This window comes from Thyridium curvatum (genome assembly GCF_004353045.1).
Source record: "Thyridium curvatum strain D216 chromosome Unknown NODE_17_length_530222_cov_84.051745, whole genome shotgun sequence".
Classification (NCBI taxonomy): Eukaryota; Fungi; Ascomycota; class Sordariomycetes; order Thyridiales; family Thyridiaceae; genus Thyridium; species Thyridium curvatum.
Window position 1 is genome coordinate 453,606 of NW_022156772.1, and position 18,067 is coordinate 471,672.

Genomic DNA, 18,067 nt, shown 5'->3' on the forward strand with positions numbered 1-18,067 from the left:
GTCCTTGAATGTATCGCCTAAAGGTGTTGGTGCGAATGTGCTCTTATCAGACTCAATGTGTTATGCTTCGTTGGCCCTGCTTGACGGCAGACTGAGGGAAACGACTGCAGCTGCTCATGGCTGTTGGGCGGTCTTATATGAAGTAATGATTTCTTTCTGTAGCCTTTTATGATGCCAGCCAGTCTAACGGCTGCTCGCTCATACGAAGAGAGTTGAATTCTTGGCTACCCTTCCGCTGCAGACTAACCCAGTCTCGGGCTATGGGACCTTTGCACGTTTTACTGACTGTATCATGGACTGCTCGGCCTGACCGACTAGTCACAGTGTGTAGAGTAATATATTAATCTGCAAACAAACGTCTCAATATTGATCAAGTTGTTTGAGTAGAGAAGCCGTTGATAGATACGCTTGGAGTTTTCATATGAGTTCATTGCTCGATCGAAAGAAACGGGTTGAGTTATCGAGGTGTTCGAGAAACTGGCTGAGCACGAATACTTGTTTGAAACCACTTGGAAAAGCCTTGCACTCTCCGATATCGTGATATGCCCTATCCCTCCAAGTTGGCCATCTCTCGGGGTAATCGTATACATAGATACCCATCTCTCTTATCTTGTACAGTGAAGTGAAAGTCTGTCTTTGAAAGTAGATACCCGTGTAGGTCAACTGATCAAACCTAGGGCCACACAGAGATACAGTTGGCTACGGGGGGGGCAGCAACATGCTGAATAGATGGCAACAACCTCGCAGATCATGATGAAGCATCTGGACCTGGGACCACAGGTTTGCGTGGCCAGTCCATGATGCGGTGATGGCATTGAATCTCTCGCTAGAACTGGATCGTCCGTCTCTCCCTCCGCCATGCATGTACGCCTCTTTCCGAGGGCTGAAAAAAGCCTGCGGCCAAACCGGACCAAACACCTTTTGGCCAGCTTTGTCCCCCCCTATCATACCATGATTTGCTCTTCATCATATCATACAAAAACGAAAAACAATCCCGCTTTTCCTCACGAAGCAGTCACCGCTTTGGGCGGTGCCGCCGCCGCCGCCGCCGCCGCTCCTCCTCCCCCGGCAGCTGCGCCGCTGTTCGCAGCCACGAACTCGGGCCTCCACTTGACCAGATACTTCTGCGCCAACGCTCTGGCATCCTCGCCTGTACCGCCAGAAAAATCAGCATATGTCAGCGAGAAATGCTCCCTCTTTGCAAATGATCCCTAGAGCAGAGACACACAAGCAGGGAAGATAGATAAAAAAAAAGGGGGGGGGAGACTTACTCTCAAGCCAGATGTCCTGGATCGTATCCAGCGCCGCCTCCCTGACCGGCGGCCTCATCATGACCAGGTACACGAGGCTCGTGAGCGCGAGCTGCACGAGGCTCGGGTCGCGGCACAGGCCGCGCACCTTGGCCAGGATGGTGCGGTTGAGCTCGGGCAGCTCGCCGAGGAACCGCGTCAGCACCTTGTCCTGCGCGTGCAGGTACGGCAGGAAGCCGTCCATGAGCCGCAGCGCCCACTCGTCGTAGTGCAGCACCGGCTGCCGCTTCTGCTGGGCGCCGCCCTCCTCTGCGGCCGAGCAGTAGCGCTGCTGGACCCGGTCGTTGTACCACTCCTCCGAGAGCCACGAGACGGCGAGCTCTATGCGCTTGCGGAAGTCCTCGAGGATGAAGTTGAAGAGGCGCTCGCGGATGGCGTTGCCCAGGGACAGGGCCTGCGCCTTGAGGACCTGCGACTTGTCGTCGTCGTCCTCTTCCGGCCCGTCTCCGCCGTCTCCCAGCGCGGCCGCGGGCCTCGTGGCCAGGCGGCTGATGACGGTGATCCACGAGTCGCGGTCGTAGGTGCTGGCCGCTAGCCTGTTGATGCCCGCTTTTGCGCGCTTCCCCGCCGGGTCCTCCAGCGTCTGCATCACGCCAAACACGCGCGACACGGTGCCCTGCCCGACCTTGGCCGCGATGTCTGGCGTGAGAGACGGCGCCGGCGGCAGCTTGAACGCTCCCAGGGCCAGGGCCGCGGTCTCGGCCTTGGTGGCCAGGTCGTCTGGAGCGCTGTCGAGCTTGTTGAGGATCTGTTCCGTATCCTCTGCTGTGTAGTAGTCCGGTTCGTAATCATCGTCGTCGTCCTCTTCCACGCCCAGCGGAGCCGTGTTCGGGTCGAGCGCGGCCGGCTGCGCCGCGTTGGCCTCCATTGCTTTTATCCTATCCCGAATGCCCTGGTGATATCAGAGTCAGTTTGACTATGTCGAAGCATCTCAGAACGCCCATCGACTCACATTAATGGCTAGATCAAATAACCGTGGATCTGTGCCTGCCAGCGTAGAGACGCTGACCTTGGCAGCCAGCTCGGCCGGTACAAGAGAAGCGTTGAAGGCGCGCAGAGCAGGATTGCTCGTCAGAGTGAAGATTGCTGCGAGACTGTGCTCGCCAGGGCCGAGTGGTGGTACCTGGAACTGGGCCGGGGCTTCGGCCTCGACCTTTTGCCGCTTGGCATCTCCGTAGGCAGCCGTCTCGGCCAAGGCCCGCTTCCTGCTGGTGTCGTCAAAGATCTCAGTCTTTGAACGGACAAGACGCTCGATGCACTGTTGTATCCTGGGCGCAAGGGGATGGTTGGGATCGCTACAGGCTGGATTAGCTACCGAAAAGCAGGTACAGCGACTGGGGTATCTTACCGTTTGATAAGATGAATTAGGAGCATGCGTGTCGTCTTCTCCATGGACTTGATGAGCACACGAGTCTTGGAGGTCATGGGTGAGTTGGCGAGCTTGAGTGGGTTGAAGTTGAAGATGGCGTTTAGGATGCGGTTCGTCGTCGATGGTCTCGTGCGGATGAGCACTGAAAGCGTATTGATCGTGGCATCTACAAGGAGGGCATCACTGTTGCTTGGTTAGCGCAAGAAACATAAGAGCGCAAGTCCACAGAGTTTTCATACCTGCTATTGTCCTGGAGTATACCCAGCATACGGTCCAGCAGGCCGGTGGCTTCTGCTTCGAGCTGCCTCGCATCGAGAACGGGGTGATCTGGGGGCACCATGGCGAGGGAGACTTCGAGGCCATCACGCTGCGGAACACAGTCAGTACCTTGGAGTGCCTGTCTTCTAATTGAGAGCGATGATAGATATCTACCTTTTGCTCGCTTCCCGCGCCGTGCGTCTGGGCTAGTACCACCCGCTGAGCAAACTTGATGCAGCATATCCTGACTGCAGGGGGGGAACCTTCCCATATGCGGAAGATCCTTGACTTGATGGCCTGCATGCGTTCCCAGGTCGGGGCATCGTAAGAATTGTTAATTCTGCAGACCACGGATCACAGTTAGCGCAAAGTGTCTCCCACAGCTGGAAACAGAATGAGGAGGGGAGGGGGGGAACAAAAAGAAGAAGAACCTACATCCAGCGCATGGCCAAGGGGTATATGCTAGCCGCCGCCTGCACCACGCTCCTCAGGACGTACGTGTCCTCGGACGCGCTCTCCACCATGCCCTTGAGCGTCTCGAGCACGACGAGGCTCAGCGTCTCCTTGTCGCGCGAGGGCAGGGCCGGCGTCGCAAAGGCCTCGGCGAGGAAGTCGGCGCCCCATCGCCGCAGCTCCGGGTGGGACGAGGGCCCGATGATGGGCAGGATGCTCTGCACGATGCTGGGGTAGTAGGCCACGTCGCCGAGGACGAGCTTGCGGGCGTCGTTGAGCTGCCGTATCTGCTCGGCGATGCTCGAGTCGGTCGGCGCCGTCGTCGTTGCTGTCGCGGCGGCCATGGTTGCGTCGGGCAGGAAGGCTGTGGTGCAGTGCGCATTTCCCGCGCCTGGCGTCAACGTGGTCTCGATTTTTTTCTTCTTCTTTCCTTTTTGTGAGGAGGAAGCTCTTTTGACTGTGCCGTGCGGCTATGTTGACGTCGGGTGAATAAAGAAGTGAAGCAATCGTGACAATCTTGCATGCAGACCAGACAAAGATCTAGGCACGCCGTGCAGCTGGAGGTGTTTGGTACCAGCGCAGCAAACGAATTGCGCTTCTGGGCTGTTGTACCTTATTATGTGGGTACCTTGGATAGGTACCTCTCGCCCAGAGTCCAGAGTGGTCGTTTGCAGGCAGCTCAAGTCATTGTTTCTGGGCAGCACTTCTAGTGGGAACTGCCTGGAAAACAGTGCTGTATCCAGCCAATGTGAGGCCCCGATGCTGGTCGGCAGTGACGCAGGTGCGCTGCGTTGTGATTGGCCCATGGCGGGGCGGCTTGGAAATCTTTCGACAGCCAGTCCGGGTGTGGATGTACATATCTACTGGAGAAGACCCTTGTAAGCAAGCCTCTCGAATGATCTTCCGCATGCAAGACGACATTCGCACTTTCTCACTTTCCCCGGTAGGAAACATCTTGTCACAATGGCAGGGTAAGGCATCGACTCTCGCATACACACAGCCCCCCACTACAATGCATCAAACTAATCCGTCGTCCTCAATAGTATCGAGAAGCAAGCGAGTTACTACGACCGCAACCACAGGCAGTCTCCCGCCCTCATCCGGGCCAGGCGACCGTATCTCGTCAAGAATGCGGTCCTAGGCGCCGGCATCGCGGCCTTTGCCATTGGAGTCTGTACGTTCCGCGGCCACCTACAAGATTTCTCAAGGGATCGTGCCATGAAGCTAACAATCCTCGCCGCAGATGCTTATACCATCCACATCATCGGCCAGGACGAGTTCGAGGACGTCAAGGTCCCTGCTGCTCCTGCGCAGCAAGCACAGCAGGCCGCAGCGGCAGCGCAAAAGAAATAAGTTGGATCAATGCGGCGACAAGCAGGAACCAGGGACGAAGACAAAGGCTGGCGGCGATCATACGATAAGGCAGTGACTGGCGAAAGGATCACGAAGTGGGAAGAGCCTGCCCGATGATACCCTCTATTGAAACCCATGTTGGACGATATAGCAAGAGCTCGGAGGATAGGGGCACAGCAAAGCCTTGGGACAGGCAACTGCAAGGGTCCAGTGTCCCGTGTGAAGATAGGCCCCGAAAGGCCGTGTAGTATTGATGCTATGTACAGATAGAAGCACCGCTCCGGATATGAGAAAATTGAATGAATCAACTCCTACTCAAACGCCTTAAAAGACCATGATCTAGCCGTCCCCCGCTATGGGGGAGTCCGTTGGATATAAGTAACTCTTTTGATACAGGCATCGTCGGCACATCTCCCTCCAGGACCTTCCTGGTTATACAAACAAAATGCCTGGTGCATGTATTATAACAAAACACGCTCTGTCCCCACATAAAGCGTGCAGAACTCATATGCACATGACTTTTTTCTTTCCCCTGGTAGCACACGTCGTGAAGGGATGCGTCACACGACGGGTTCATGCTTTAGCGCTTTCTCCGCAGCGAATGACTTGGCCGGCCTCGCAATGTCTGCGCCTGACACAGCTCTCGGCTTTGCTGCGACAGGCGAGTCGCCGTTGACTGCATTGCCCGGTATCGTTGAGTTGGTGCTCGAGGAGAAAAGCCCTCCGGGCTGGTGCGAATGCCTCCGGTCGGACGGTCCGGCAGCTGGGCTGTCTATGCGGGGCTCTTGCGTTGCTTGTGGCCGTTGCGCCTGGTGGGCGGGGTGATTGGGATTTGCCCAGGGCGTGTCTGCCAGGTACTGGTGGCCTGCTGCTCCGAGGTGGAAGGTTAGGCCGCTGAGGTCCTGGAAGGAAGGTTGCGCCCCGGGCACCTGCTGACCAGCCGGCCGTGATTTCTGTTGGACCGGAACATCAGCGACCGTTGCGTCTTCATCTGGGCTCCGGAGGTCTTCGGGGACTCACCAAGATCTCCTCGAGATCCTCGTCCATCTCGCCGGCAGAAGCGCCGTTGATCTGAGGCGCCGCCGGGAAGCCCTCGTGCTTTGCGACGCCCGAGAGAATGGAAACTTCTTTGTTGTAGGCAATGGCATTCCTGACCCTCTGTGGCTTAGACATGGGGAAACGGATACCAAAGTCGGGTATGTTGTTGGCGTGCTTGCGGCGCTGCTGCTGAATCTGGTACCACTGCCGGCCGAGGTCCTCCAGGATATCTTCGCGCGACTGGCGAATGCTCTGGAAGTATTGCCCGTGTATTTGTGCGCGCCGCGCTACCGCCCAGCGTTTCGTGGTGTCCATATTGAACTGGTACTCGAGATCAATCACTCGCTGTCTCTCGTCGCGTCGAGCGTCGATACACTGCATCATGGCAAGGTACTCGGGGTGGGTTGGATTGTCGCCGGTGAGCATAGCTTCTTCTTCGGTGAGCTGCGCCAAACGCTCTTGATATAAGCTGCGAAAAAGTCCATGGTCAGTATGCACACCAGCTTCAGAGGATGGCGTGGCTTGGAAAACTTACCGCTCTCGAAATGTCGCAAAGTGCTTCTCGATGCTTTGCAGCTGCTCAAATGCAGCCCGTTTTCGTTCCACTGCAATAGGAATGTCAGTGATGACTTTATCAGTCAATAGGGAGGTTCTCGTCGTACTCTCTTCTTCGTTCTTGTGGGCAATCTCGGCCTCCTCGTCAACCTCGCCCTCGGGCTGCTCATCCTCTCCTGGTGCTGTAGTCTCATCTTCTGCCGCGCCGGCATCGTCGTCTGCCAATTCCTCATTGACTTCTGAGCCAGCCGCGCTGTCCTCAAAGCCCTTGCGCCTCTTGGCGCCGTGGCGCTTTGACTTGCGCGCCCGGTTGGCATCGGCAGCGGGAGTTTCTATTGACTCAGCAATGTGCTCTTCTTTGTCGTTGGTATTGTCCTCGTCTGACGAGTGAGCTCTGCTCTGGGGGTTGGTGGAGATGTTCTCGGTATCGTCGTCCAGCACGGTCTTGTCGTCGGTGTTTTCGCGATCGACACCCACCGATCCGACACGTTTCCTCAGCGGCTGGTCCGATTCGGACTGGTCGGCGGCAAGCGATCGCTTGCGCTTGCGAGTCTCTGACGAGGATGCGCCTTGGCTCGTATCCTCGGTGTTTGTAGAGGCCGCATCGCCCTTGGCTCGCTTCTGGGAGGCGGACCGAGGTGAGCCGCCGCCGTTCCGGCCACCGTCCGCCTGGCTGGAGGCATCCGATTCGTGGCCGGCCTCCTCCTCGGAGAGCTCCTCCTCCCCTTCTTCTTCGGCGTCGTCTTCTTCGTCAGAGTTACGAGCGGGCTCGACGTCGACCTGTATCTGCTGTTTGAGCTTGCTGGGGCTCGGCTCAAAGGGCCGATCGCGGGACTGCACAAAATGCTTCGAGTCGTCGCCGGTGCCATTGGCAGAGGCGTTGCGACCATTTCGCTTCTTTCGCGGAGTGTCCTCGAGCCGCTCTGTTTCAGCTTCGGATTCATTGATATCTAGCTCGGACAAATTGGAGTCGCCGTCGCCGTCCGAGCCCGAGGCCGTGGTGCCGGGCACAGGGCCAGTCTCGGCATCGTCATCGTCGCGGTCTGACTGATTACGCGTGGAGGTATTTTGGTTTTCGAGGTCAAGGTCCATGTCTTCGGGCTCGCCGTCCTTGTCTTCAACCTCGCTCAGAGGGCTAGAGATGTTGCTAGGCGTGCGGTCGAGGAGCGGCGGGGGGCTCGAGATGGGCATCGAGACGGCCGTGTCGCCCGTCGCCATGGCGTCGAGCGGGAATGTTTGAAGTCGTCGCTACGGGGTATCAGCACGGGGCGACCTTGGATAAGGGCTTGGAAAGCACAGATTGTGCGGAGGGGCGGGTGGGTTGGAGCCGGAAAGGCGTGGGAGGAGGAAAACTGACGAGAAGCTCAAACAGTGATTCCTCCCAGTCAGGAACAGGGTAGGTCGACTAGATTCCGCCACGGGTGAGGGCGTGCTCGAGAAAAGGCGTCAGGGGAAGTAATTGCAGTAAAGATGCCTATTGCCAGACGTTCTGAAAAAGGGATTCTGGGTTGTCGGGGTAGAGGGCGCATTCTTTGCAAGAGAAAGTGAGGCGGGCGGCGCGCACGAGAGAGAGAGCGAAAGAGGGCAAAGAGCACAGGCGGGTGTGGTTGGTGTGTGCAGGTGTTCTGCCACCGACCTCACCAGCGGAAACCGTCCCTCGCCCAGCGGTCGCTGGTCTGCTACTCCCGCCTAACGGCAATTCTCCTTAGCGCCGAAAGAGTACCTCCGCACACAAAACACAGCCAGTGGTGACCACAGTTGGGGCCGAGCTGGGCGGTGGACTGCGGCAGAAACTGGGTTCCAATTGACGCAAGACGCAGCACTCAAGAACCCTCCTCTGCCAAGGAGTGGACTTGATTCGCGATTCAGTCATTGGGGCCCTTTGGATGATCACCCAGCTGGGCAGAACAAGACAGTCCTCATGATGCGTCCTCCATAGCACATACAATACACCTCTGTGAATGGCTCCTTTCCCTGTGCAGCGCTCGTCTCCGCTGGTCCCCAAACTTAGCCAGGTACCTCAGCGCACCGCAGACTAGCATCACTAGGTACACTTATCGTACCAATAGCGGCAAGTAGAGATAAGATATGTCCTTATCGCCAGCATTTTGCATGGGTCCCTGGCTGGGAGTACCGTATTTTTTTTCTGTGAAACCAGAGGCGACCGCAATTCGGTGCAAACAATAAGAGCAGGCCCAAAGTTTGATTCCGTGCAACGCTCCGAGGGAGATTTTTGCCTATACAACATGGCGAAAGGGTTCGTCACTCTATCAATTCCGTCCATGTCAAGTTTCAAGAGCTAACCCAGACCGCAGTCAAGCCGTATTGTCGGCAGCCTCCAAGGCTCTCGACCCCACCCTCACAGCGCTTTTTGCCTCCAGTGTAAGCCCGCACATGCATATGCCTTTCGCACTTGATGAGAGGCTCTTGAAGCTAACACAGCTGCAGGCGGGGCCGGCTAAACCCCTCCCCAAGACTAGATATGCCGATCTTATCGAGCCGAGAAAGAGCGCTTCTCGTAAGGACCAGTCAGAAGGGTCAGATGAGGATGTCGAACCCGATGCAGAACTCTCGGAGTTAGACGAAGAGATTCTCGACGATGACGATGAAGAGGAGGAGGAGGACGAGGTCGAAGGCAGCGAAGAAGAGGACGCATCCGACGTTGAAGAGTCTGTGGCCCAGCTCTCATCTGTTTCGACCAAGAAGGACAGGAAGCGGAAGCGAGCCGATGCCGACAACGAAGACCTGGAGAGCCGGTACTTACAGAAGCTACTAGACGACGAGGATGACAGCACACCTGCCGGGAAGCGCGCTCGGCCAGACGCAGACAATGCTGAGGCTGAGGAGTCTGACTCTGGAGAGAACCTCGTCCACGAGTCCCTTCAAAACGGGGAGCATGACGCCGACCTCGACAAGGCAAGCCGGACGGTATTCTTGTCCAATGTCAGCATCGAGGCCATTTCGTCGCGCAAGGCGAAAAAGACTCTTATGGCACACCTCTCGTCCATCTTTGACGAGTCCAACCCCGGCTCTGTCGAGACGCTCCGCTTCCGATCGCTCCCCTTCTCCACGGCCTCCATGCCCAAGCGAGCCGCCTTCATCACCGGCGCCGTCATGGACGCCACTACGAAATCTGTCAACGCATACGCCGTCTACCCCAACCCGGCCGCGGCTCGCCTGGCCGTCTCCAAGCTCAACGGCACCGTCGTCCTGGACCGGCACCTGCGCGCCGACAGCGTCGCCCACCCGGCGCCCACGGCCCACCGCCGGTGCGTCTTTGTCGGCAACCTCGGCTTCGTCGACGACGAGACCGTCATCACCACCAAGGTCGACGAGGAGGGCAAGGAGAAGACCGAGACCCGCAAGCGCACCAAGACGCCCATGGACGTCGAGGAAGGCCTGTGGCGCACCTTTGGCCAGCACGCCGGCAAGGTCGAGAACGTGCGCGTCGTGCGCGACCAGGTGACCCGCGTGGGCAAGGGCATCGCCTATGTGCAGTTCTACGTGAGTTTGCATACCCCCCCCCCCCCCCCCCCCCCCTCTTCTCTTTTTTGATCCCTGGAAGAAGAAGTAGAACAAAGTTTCGCGGGTTTGCTAACGCGTGCACTCACTCTCCACAGGACGCCAACTCGGTCGAGGCAGCCATCCTCCTCAACGGCAAGAAGTTCCCGCCCATGCTCCCGCGCGAGCTGCGCGTCAGCCGCTGCAAGGCGCCGCACAAGACGGCCCGCGCCGTCGAGGAGCGCGCCCGCAAGAACAAGGCCGCCCTCGTCGTCGGCGGCGGCGACACCACCGCCGGCGGCAGGCCCCGCAGCACAAAGTACGCGCCCAAGGCCACGGCCGAGCAGCAGACGCACGCCGGCCGCGCGGGCAAGCTGCTCGGGCGCTCGGCGGCCCAGAAGGCCGGCGGCGGCGGCGGCGCTGGTGGGCACAAGGCCAAGAAGCCGCGCCTTTCTGGCGGCGGTCGGCACGGCGGCGGTAGTGGTGCTGGTGGCCGCGCCGGCGACGGCGGAGACGACAAGCCGCAGTTCAAGTCGCCCGAGACCGTCATCTTTGAGGGCCAGCGCGCCAAGTCGACGGACGGCAAGCGCCTGGGCCTCAAGCTGGGCGGCGGCGGTGGGAAGAAGGGCAAGCACGGTGGAGTGGGCGGCGGCGGAGGCGGCGGCAAGAAGGCTGGCGATGGCGGCAGGGCTGAGGACTCGAATAACCGCAAGAGGCAGGCCAAGAGGACGGCGAGCTGGAGGGAGAAGCAGGGCAGCTGATGCAGAGAATATTGTGGTCTAACGGAGAAAAGGGGGGTTAGGAGGGTTCAGTGATAGATATACCCTTACTTTGTGCATCGGCCAGAATTCTACATAAAATACTCTGGCTTGATATCATGCTCTGTGTGAGGTGTGTGCTCTGCTACGCGTTTAGGACCAAAGTCACCATACCTCGAGACATGCTACACTCCCAGGAGACATAAGTGTTGAGCATCGACCAGAACATACACGATGACCTGACCCATTTCACCACCTACTTGACCTGGATCGTGATCATATATCCCAAGGTAGCCGCGTAGCAAAGAGACGGCTGTGTTACGGAAACACACACACACACGATCCAGTCTCGTCCAGATTCAAAGCCGAAGATGGGTATATTAGAAAGGCAGCAGCGGTGTGCATGCAGCCCATCTACCTGCGTTCCCCCCCTCCATTCAGATATCTCTACGAGGATGTACTTCCACTACCCAGACATAAAAAGGCTAAGTCTTTGCATAACAAGAACAAGAGGTCGCAAAGCTAGACAACGATCTTTCCGTGGACATGAAGAGGTTCTCTCCCCAAGAACTTTTTGGCGAACCATTTTTCTACCAAAATCCCCTCCCAAGGACCACCGGAGAGAAACAAAAAGAAAATCATCAGGCCACGATCAAGAGACATTAGGCTTAGTACTCGACATCGCCCTCCTCGGGCTCAAACGAGTCGGCGGCGACCTCCTCGTAGTCCTTCTCGAGAGCAGCCAGGTCCTCACGGGCCTCGCTGAACTCACCCTCCTCCATACCCTCACCGACGTACCAGTGCACAAAGGCGCGCTTGCTGTACATGAGGTCGAACTTGAAGTCCAGGCGGGACCAGGCCTCAGCAATGGCGGTGGTGTTGGACAGCATAGAGACGGAGCGGTCGACGCAGGCAAGGCCGCCGTCGGCGGGGTTGGCCGTGGGGACGGCCATGGGCTTCTGGTAGTTGATGCCGAGCTTGAAGCCGGTAGGGCACCACTCGACGAGGTTGAAGGAAGCCTTGGCCTTGAGGGCGGCAATGGCGGCGTTGCAGTCGCGGGGGACGACATCTCCGCGGTACAGGAGAGCGACGGCCATGTACTTGCCGTTGCGGGGATCGCAGACGACCATCTGGTTGTTGGGCTCGAAGCCTGTCATAGGGCAGTCAGCACGGGTCGGCTTTGGCGCTAGACGCAAGCCTCTACTTACACTGGAAGGTGAGGTCGTGGACCTTGAAGCTCTCGTGGGCGCTCTTGGCCGCGGAGACGACGGGAGCGTAGCTGATGAGCGGGTAGTGGATACGGGGGTAAGGGACGAGGTTAGTCTGGAACTCGTTCAGGTCGACGTTGAGGGCACCGTCGAAGCGGAGGGAGGTGGTGATGGAGCTGACCACCTGAGCAATGAGGCGGTTCAGGTGCTCGGAGCTGGGGCGGGGAATGTCGAGGTTGCGGCGGCAGATGTCGTAGACGGCCTCGTTGTCGACCAGGAAGGTGCAGTCAGAGTTCTCGATCGTGCTGTGGGTGGACAGGACGGCGTTGTAGGGCTCAACAACGGCAGTCGAGACGCGAGGAGCCGGGTAGACGGCGAACTCGAGCTTGCACTTCTTGCCGTACTCGGTGGACAGGCGCTCCAGAAGGAGGGCACCGAAACCGGAGCCAGTGCCACCGCCGAAAGAGTGGAAGATGAGGAAGCCCTGCAGAGAGTTGCAGTTGTCTATCGTCATAAACATTAGCGCAAGAGCACCACGTCAAGGCTTTTTGGGTGTACGTACCGACAACACGGCGGATGCGCTCCATGACGTTGTCGATCATCTCCTTGCCGATGGTGTAGTGACCACGGGCATAGTTGTTGGCAGCATCCTCCTTGCCGCTGATCAACAACTCGGGGTGGAAGAGCGAGCGGTAGTCACCGGTGCGGATCTCGTCGATGGGGGACGGGTCGAGGTCGACAAAGATGGATCGGGGCACGTACTTGCCGCCGCTCGTCTCGTTGAAAAAGGTCTCGTAGGAACCGCCATCGCCGATATCCTTGGCGTTGGGGTCAGGGCGACCGTCGGCTCCGAGACCGTGCTCAAGGAGGTAGCTAGATTTGGGATCAGAAATAGTGGCCTCACAAGACGGCTCCGGCGGTGAAAACTCACAGTTCCCAGGCACTGTTACCGAGCTGGGTACCAGCCTGGCCCAAATGGAGGTGAAGGATCTAATAAAACACGACATGTCAGCCATCCATACCGGAATAATTGGCTTTGCCGTGGCAATCCCGTCCACCGCAGCATCGTCGGGCAGGCTCAGAATTAGCTTGGGCGGGCGGCGGGACGAGCCGAGGCGAGATGGTGTCCGCGATACAAGCAAACCCCGTCGGTTGTGGCGTGGGTTACGCGAGAATGGTGGTCGTTGCAGGTGGCGCATATCGTGTCATAGCAGCCCAAAATGTGTCTTGATATGACCAAGAGCCCACGCAATCGCAACGAGCCACGGGCGCTGTCGAAAACGCGGTGCCGTGGCCGTGAAGCTGCTGAAATAGGGGGTGGGGAGGCGTATCGGTGAACAGCTGCCCGCCTCTGATCCGCCTTCACGAAGCCACGATGGGTCGGGGTGGTAAATGGAGAGCACTGCTTACCTCGCCCTTCATGGTGATGACCGATGATGGATTTGAGGAGGGAGGAAGTTGGATGCAAAGCGAGAAAGTCGGAGATTTGTCTGCGCACAGCGCTGTGGGAGAAAAGCTAAGGGAAGGGGAGGTTTGGAAAAGGCCCTGGTCGACTTTGGTGGTTCAGTCTGTTGATGTGGGCTGGAGATTGATTTGTGTGTGGGGGGGATCGAGTGGGTAGCAGGCAGCGGGCGGGCAGGCGGCGGCGGTCTGCTCTGGAGGGGTCGTCGCCCCCTGGGTCGTGCTTGTTGCTTGGGGTTTGTTGTGTGTTGGGATGGATGATCCGTGCAGAGAGGAACGACACCAACACGCACCAAAGAACAGCATTGAAAAAATAGGTAAAGGCCACCCTTTTGACACCCCTGTTTTCGCTTCCTGCAAAGGAGGGGTAAATGGTCCCCAAACGAAGAGCATCCGCGAACTTTTACTCGATGATCACTGGTCGCTATCTGCTCCCTCTGCTGCTGTCAGTCCCATTAGGCTTAGCCTGGACCCCCCAAACGACCCAATCCGACAGCCTGCACACCGCCATGTCTCGACATTCCGGCTCATTTTGGGTGCGATGAGATTCAGTGGAGGGAGCTCGATCCCCTCTCGCCCCTTTGGGACGACAGGTGCGGTGCGGCTCGAGAGACTCGTCAGTGCCCTCCTCAGGGTTGGTGAGCATGAACGCCATTTTGCCAAACATTGAGCTTAGAAGGGCTGGTATCGATCTCTTGACCCCGATACCCTGCCGTGTTTCAATACGTCTCTTGCCTATGGCCGGCAGCACATGTGATTCGCCGTTATGGCCGGCCATATTCATGCAGGGGTGGTACCATTCAAACTTCTGCACCGTTTTCTGCACGTCGGACCTGGGGCACACACCAAACGGTATAAATATGCTATGTCTAGAGGTCTATCTCCAGCAGTAGGGTAGTGCAGATTTTCGCTCTTTCTTATGTTTCTTTCTTTGCGTCCTATTGATCGGGAGTACTACCATAGTATCATACCTACCTACCTACTAGGTAGGCGTCAACATTGCCTCCGGACGAATGAGCGGTGAACATCTAAAGGAGCAGCCGTGGAAACATCACATTCTGGCCGCGAATAGTCGGTTTAGACTGGCGGCCACTATGGTCAACAATGCCGTTGCACACGAAGCTGCACACGGCTCGCCGGTTCGAATCACTAGCTCACAACAAGCAGAATCCAGCCGGCACAGGCATCATGGATAGAACCTACTGGTAATTCGTTATAAGGGGAAAACACGTCAACACACGTGCCAGAGTCGTGTTTTGGCTAACAAGAAGCGCGTAAATTGGCGCTGACCTAATCAGACCAAGGTGCCTACCTACTTACTGACCTTAATCTCCCGCTAGCGGGCCCCTCAGCGGTCGGCTCGGGATGCAGGGGGTGGGGAACAGGCACCTGGACCAGGCCCTGATGAGCCAGTCGAGCCGTCAGCTTTGGTTGCTGGGACAAACCCGTGTGGCCCTCAGTGCTGTGGTGGTGCCTGTCAAAGTCGCCCAAAAGTGGATCAACAATCTCGCCGTGACGGAATTGCTGGCAAAAGAGACAGGGAAGAGAGAGCAAGGCTGTTCGCCCTGCCCGAGAGAGGTTGCGGGTTTTAATTTTGATCTCCTCTCAATGTACTCTTCCCTCATCGAAGGGGGCATTCCACCGCTTGGGAAAAGGCCACGGGTACTTCCACCCAGGTTCTTTACTTCCAGGTGCTGTGCGGTGCTCTTTTACCCTGGCCATCTTTGTCCGCATTGCCATAAACGTACTCCGTAATCAATATTCTGCTAAGGATCGAAGTGTGCCTGTCTACGTACGCATTTGTAGCTGTTGTCTTCACTCTTCAATTTATTAAACATAATTGCTCCCCCGTCTTGTCTTTCACAACGCCACGAGTCTTGTCAATCTCGCAGTAGTCGAGCGCCAAACAGCCAACATTCCTCCACAGCTCCTAGATCAAATAACAATCAGTACACCCGTCTGAGCTCCTTGCTCTTGGCTCCCGGCCCTGTCTCGACGACCTCTCTTCTCAGCTGTGACAATTCTCCTTCAAGCATCCTGAATTTGCCGCGCGACTGTGTCTGTACTTGGCCGTCGTGGGCCATCCAACGTTTCAAACCCTTCCGAGATCGACAACCTCTGCGGGCACTAGACGCGCGCCAACTCCACGACCGCCCCAACCAAGCAACGGCATCTCCAAATGCTGGAGTGCTGGCAGCACGGCTCGTAAGCAATGCGCAGCCGACTTCAGAAGCCAAGGCCCCGTTCCTCTTCCAAACCAAACAAGCCGTCCGACAGCCAGGACGACTTGGTAACAGGTGTGTATACGTGCTGTCCCGGCCCCCAGACCCCGCTGTTCCTGAAACAAAGACTGCACGCTCGCTCTCCCCCACACCCACACGCCGTAGCATTCATGGCAACCAGCCAGATGTTGGTTCTCTGAGGCCGAGCGCGACTCCTGGGGCCGAACTGTCCGGCGCAAAATACTAGAAGCCCACCGCTGACCCCGACACTTTTGATCACAGCAGCTCAGAACCCTCAGTCCTCTACGCCCTCCGCGTCAGATGCGTCCCTCAGATCCAGCCTCACTCCCGCCTCTTCCGCAGTCATGAACTCGCGAAGCATGGCCAACGGCTCCCTCACCGTACAGCCAGAGGGCAAATCATACGCTTCGGGGTCGCCCTCCGTTGGGCTAAGCCCGCGCTCAGCAAGGAACGGTCAAGCCGACGTGGTATCTAGGAAGATGTCTATACGCGCAGTTCCGAGCTTCAGCGACAGGACACAGGGCACGCACTCCGAGGACGACTCCTCCGACGGCTCGCCGTCCATTCCGCGCCATTCCAACTCGGCCTTCTCCAGCTCGCTCAACAGCAACATGAGCGGCATGTCTGCCATCTCGCAACAACCGTCCAAGAACACATCGTCATCTAGCACTGTGCGGAAAAAGCAGAGCGCTACAGGTGATTACCTCGACGTCCACGACAGAGCAAGTGATGTTCCCTCAAGGACACCAAGCCCAGGCGCACGGTCCAGATCCAGTGTCGAGATACCCCGGAGAGAAAGCAGTCTCGGCGTGACAGGGAGGTCGAGGAGTCCAGGCGCCCATGCTCCAGCCGTAGAAGTCCATTACGCCGATGGCAGCCACCACGAGGAGGGCCCAGGGAGTCTCAGCCAGAGCTCTACAGACCAGCATCTGGGCAACGGTTGGGATTCAACCGTCGGCAAGGCAGGCCTGGGAAAGACCGGCCGCGTTATCAATCGTCTCGTCTCGGACAACGAGACTCTTAAGCGCGACCTCAAGATCGAGAGGCTCAAGGCCGAAGAGTCACGCCAGGCGGCACGTTTGCTGGAGGACAAGATGGAGCGGCTGGTATCGGACTACGAGAGCCGCCTGCTGGACGCCAACGTCACCAAGACCCTGCTCTCGAGGAAGGAAAGACAGGTGGAGTCGCTCCAGGCCGCGGTCGAGCTCGAGAAGAAGCGGACGGCCGACGCGCAGGAGCGGGAGAGGACGTGGCGGGAGGAGATGGAGAAGACGCGGTCCGAGAGCAAGCGCCAGGTCGACGAGGCGACCAGCTACGCCCTGCTGATGGAGGGCCGCTACAACGCCATCAGCAGCCACTGGCGCGACCAGGGCGACGACGTCAAGAGGGCCATGGGCAGGATGGGCAAGGAGATACAGGACCTGCTGGACGAGCGGCGGAGCGACGATGACAAGATCACGGTGCTCAGGGAGCTCTGCGACCAGCAGAACAGCAACCTCGACGACCTGCGCCAGCAAAAGGACGACATCTCGCGGAAGTTTGAGGACTACAAGACGGAGCAGGAGCGGGCGCTGCACGACATCAAGACCAAGGCGGCGGCGCGCGAGTCGCAGCAGGAGCAGACCCTGAGGGAGGCCAAGGAAGTGCTTGACAAGCTCAGGTGGGCGCTGAATGTCAAGGCGACCGTCGCAGGGGCTCAGTGAAGAAGAGCCAAGGACCGAGATCCAATTTCGAAATTATGCTTACCTGCGACTGTTCGAAAGCTACGTGGCTGTTTTGCTGCGCGGCGACCATTTCATAAGGGGCAATACACCCTGTTATCAAAGGCACGAGACAACTTCCCCTATCTAGATTGTGGATTAGAAACCGATATGTTGTGGCCAGGCTGGGAACTACGAGATGTAATATACGGAGAAGAGCTAGCAACTTCCTGGACAGTGCCCGACAGAGGCGGGACAGGTCATGGTCAGGGCACAAGACGGCGTCGAGATACCTTTTATTTTTGGACACAATGGCTGGTTTTGCGGGCTTGAACAGTAAGGGTCAGGAGCCGAATTGCTACAAACGACGTCATGATGAGAATGAAAATGCATATGCAACCCTGCATCTACTTTGCGTGTACTAATAGATACGGATACATTTCTTTGTGGTTTGAACGTTTGGAACCTGTCAAACTTTGGTGGAAGTTTGCGCCCCAGGAGGTATATGATTGTGGAGAAAGGATTGGCTCGTTTGAGTTTGCTGAAGTTTGAGAGGAAGTGCTTTCGTTGTTTGTTGATATAGATGAGCCACCTAGAAAGTCTTGAGGGTCTCCTTTTCCTTTGCACCTCGTCACTTATGTCTTGCGCAGGCCTGACTGAACCTTCCCTCACTTCCACCTCACTTCCATGCCACCTCACTTCCACCTCACTTCCACCTCACCTTCCACCTCACCTTCTCCTCCAAATCGCGAGCCTCACGGTTCTTGGACGAAACAGTAATTGGATCTTGCCGGTGGCCAGGCCATCCTTCCCGCCAGTCTAGCCTCTCTTCATCCAGGTCATCGCACTTGCTTTTCGAC

The 18,067-nt window shown here is 57.6% G+C and overlaps 6 protein-coding genes across 6 annotated transcripts; 3 read left to right on the forward strand and 3 right to left on the reverse strand.

The window, feature by feature from the left end:
• Positions 1 to 1,004: 1,004 nt before the first annotated feature.
• Positions 1,005 to 3,734, reverse strand: E0L32_003860 (uncharacterized protein; the record flags this gene model as incomplete). Its single annotated transcript, XM_031138206.1, has 7 exons — positions 1,005 to 1,150; positions 1,272 to 2,202; positions 2,263 to 2,605; positions 2,659 to 2,862; positions 2,919 to 3,046; positions 3,112 to 3,277; positions 3,436 to 3,734. 7 exons carry the CDS (start codon positions 3,732 to 3,734, stop codon positions 1,005 to 1,007), a joined length of 2,217 nt encoding a protein of 738 aa, XP_030998277.1.
• Positions 3,735 to 4,353: 619 nt separating this feature from the next.
• On the forward strand, positions 4,354 to 4,743 carry E0L32_003861 (uncharacterized protein; the record flags this gene model as incomplete). Its single annotated transcript, XM_031138207.1, has 2 exons — positions 4,354 to 4,361; positions 4,434 to 4,743. 2 exons carry the CDS (start codon positions 4,354 to 4,356, stop codon positions 4,741 to 4,743), a joined length of 318 nt encoding a protein of 105 aa, XP_030998278.1.
• Positions 4,744 to 5,303: 560 nt separating this feature from the next.
• On the reverse strand, positions 5,304 to 7,554 carry E0L32_003862 (uncharacterized protein; the record flags this gene model as incomplete). Its single annotated transcript, XM_031138208.1, has 4 exons — positions 5,304 to 5,696; positions 5,764 to 6,250; positions 6,317 to 6,386; positions 6,444 to 7,554. The coding sequence occupies 4 exons, from the start codon at positions 7,552 to 7,554 to the stop codon at positions 5,304 to 5,306; spliced, it is 2,061 nt and encodes a 686-aa protein (XP_030998279.1).
• A 1,028-nt stretch (positions 7,555 to 8,582) lies between these two features.
• On the forward strand, positions 8,583 to 10,598 carry E0L32_003863 (uncharacterized protein; the record flags this gene model as incomplete). Its single annotated transcript, XM_031138209.1, has 4 exons — positions 8,583 to 8,593; positions 8,652 to 8,718; positions 8,785 to 9,840; positions 9,957 to 10,598. 4 exons carry the CDS (start codon positions 8,583 to 8,585, stop codon positions 10,596 to 10,598), a joined length of 1,776 nt encoding a protein of 591 aa, XP_030998280.1.
• Positions 10,599 to 11,263: 665 nt separating this feature from the next.
• On the reverse strand, positions 11,264 to 13,225 carry E0L32_003864 (uncharacterized protein; the record flags this gene model as incomplete). The annotated part of the gene is made up of 5 exons (XM_031138210.1): positions 11,264 to 11,745; positions 11,804 to 12,307; positions 12,366 to 12,676; positions 12,735 to 12,793; positions 13,214 to 13,225. The coding sequence occupies 5 exons, from the start codon at positions 13,223 to 13,225 to the stop codon at positions 11,264 to 11,266; spliced, it is 1,368 nt and encodes a 455-aa protein (XP_030998281.1).
• A 2,626-nt stretch (positions 13,226 to 15,851) lies between these two features.
• E0L32_003865 (uncharacterized protein) lies at positions 15,852 to 17,210 on the forward strand (the record flags this gene model as incomplete). Its single annotated transcript, XM_031138211.1, has 1 exon — positions 15,852 to 17,210. The coding sequence occupies one exon, from the start codon at positions 15,852 to 15,854 to the stop codon at positions 17,208 to 17,210; it is 1,359 nt and encodes a 452-aa protein (XP_030998282.1).
• Positions 17,211 to 18,067: the final 857 nt, after the last annotated feature.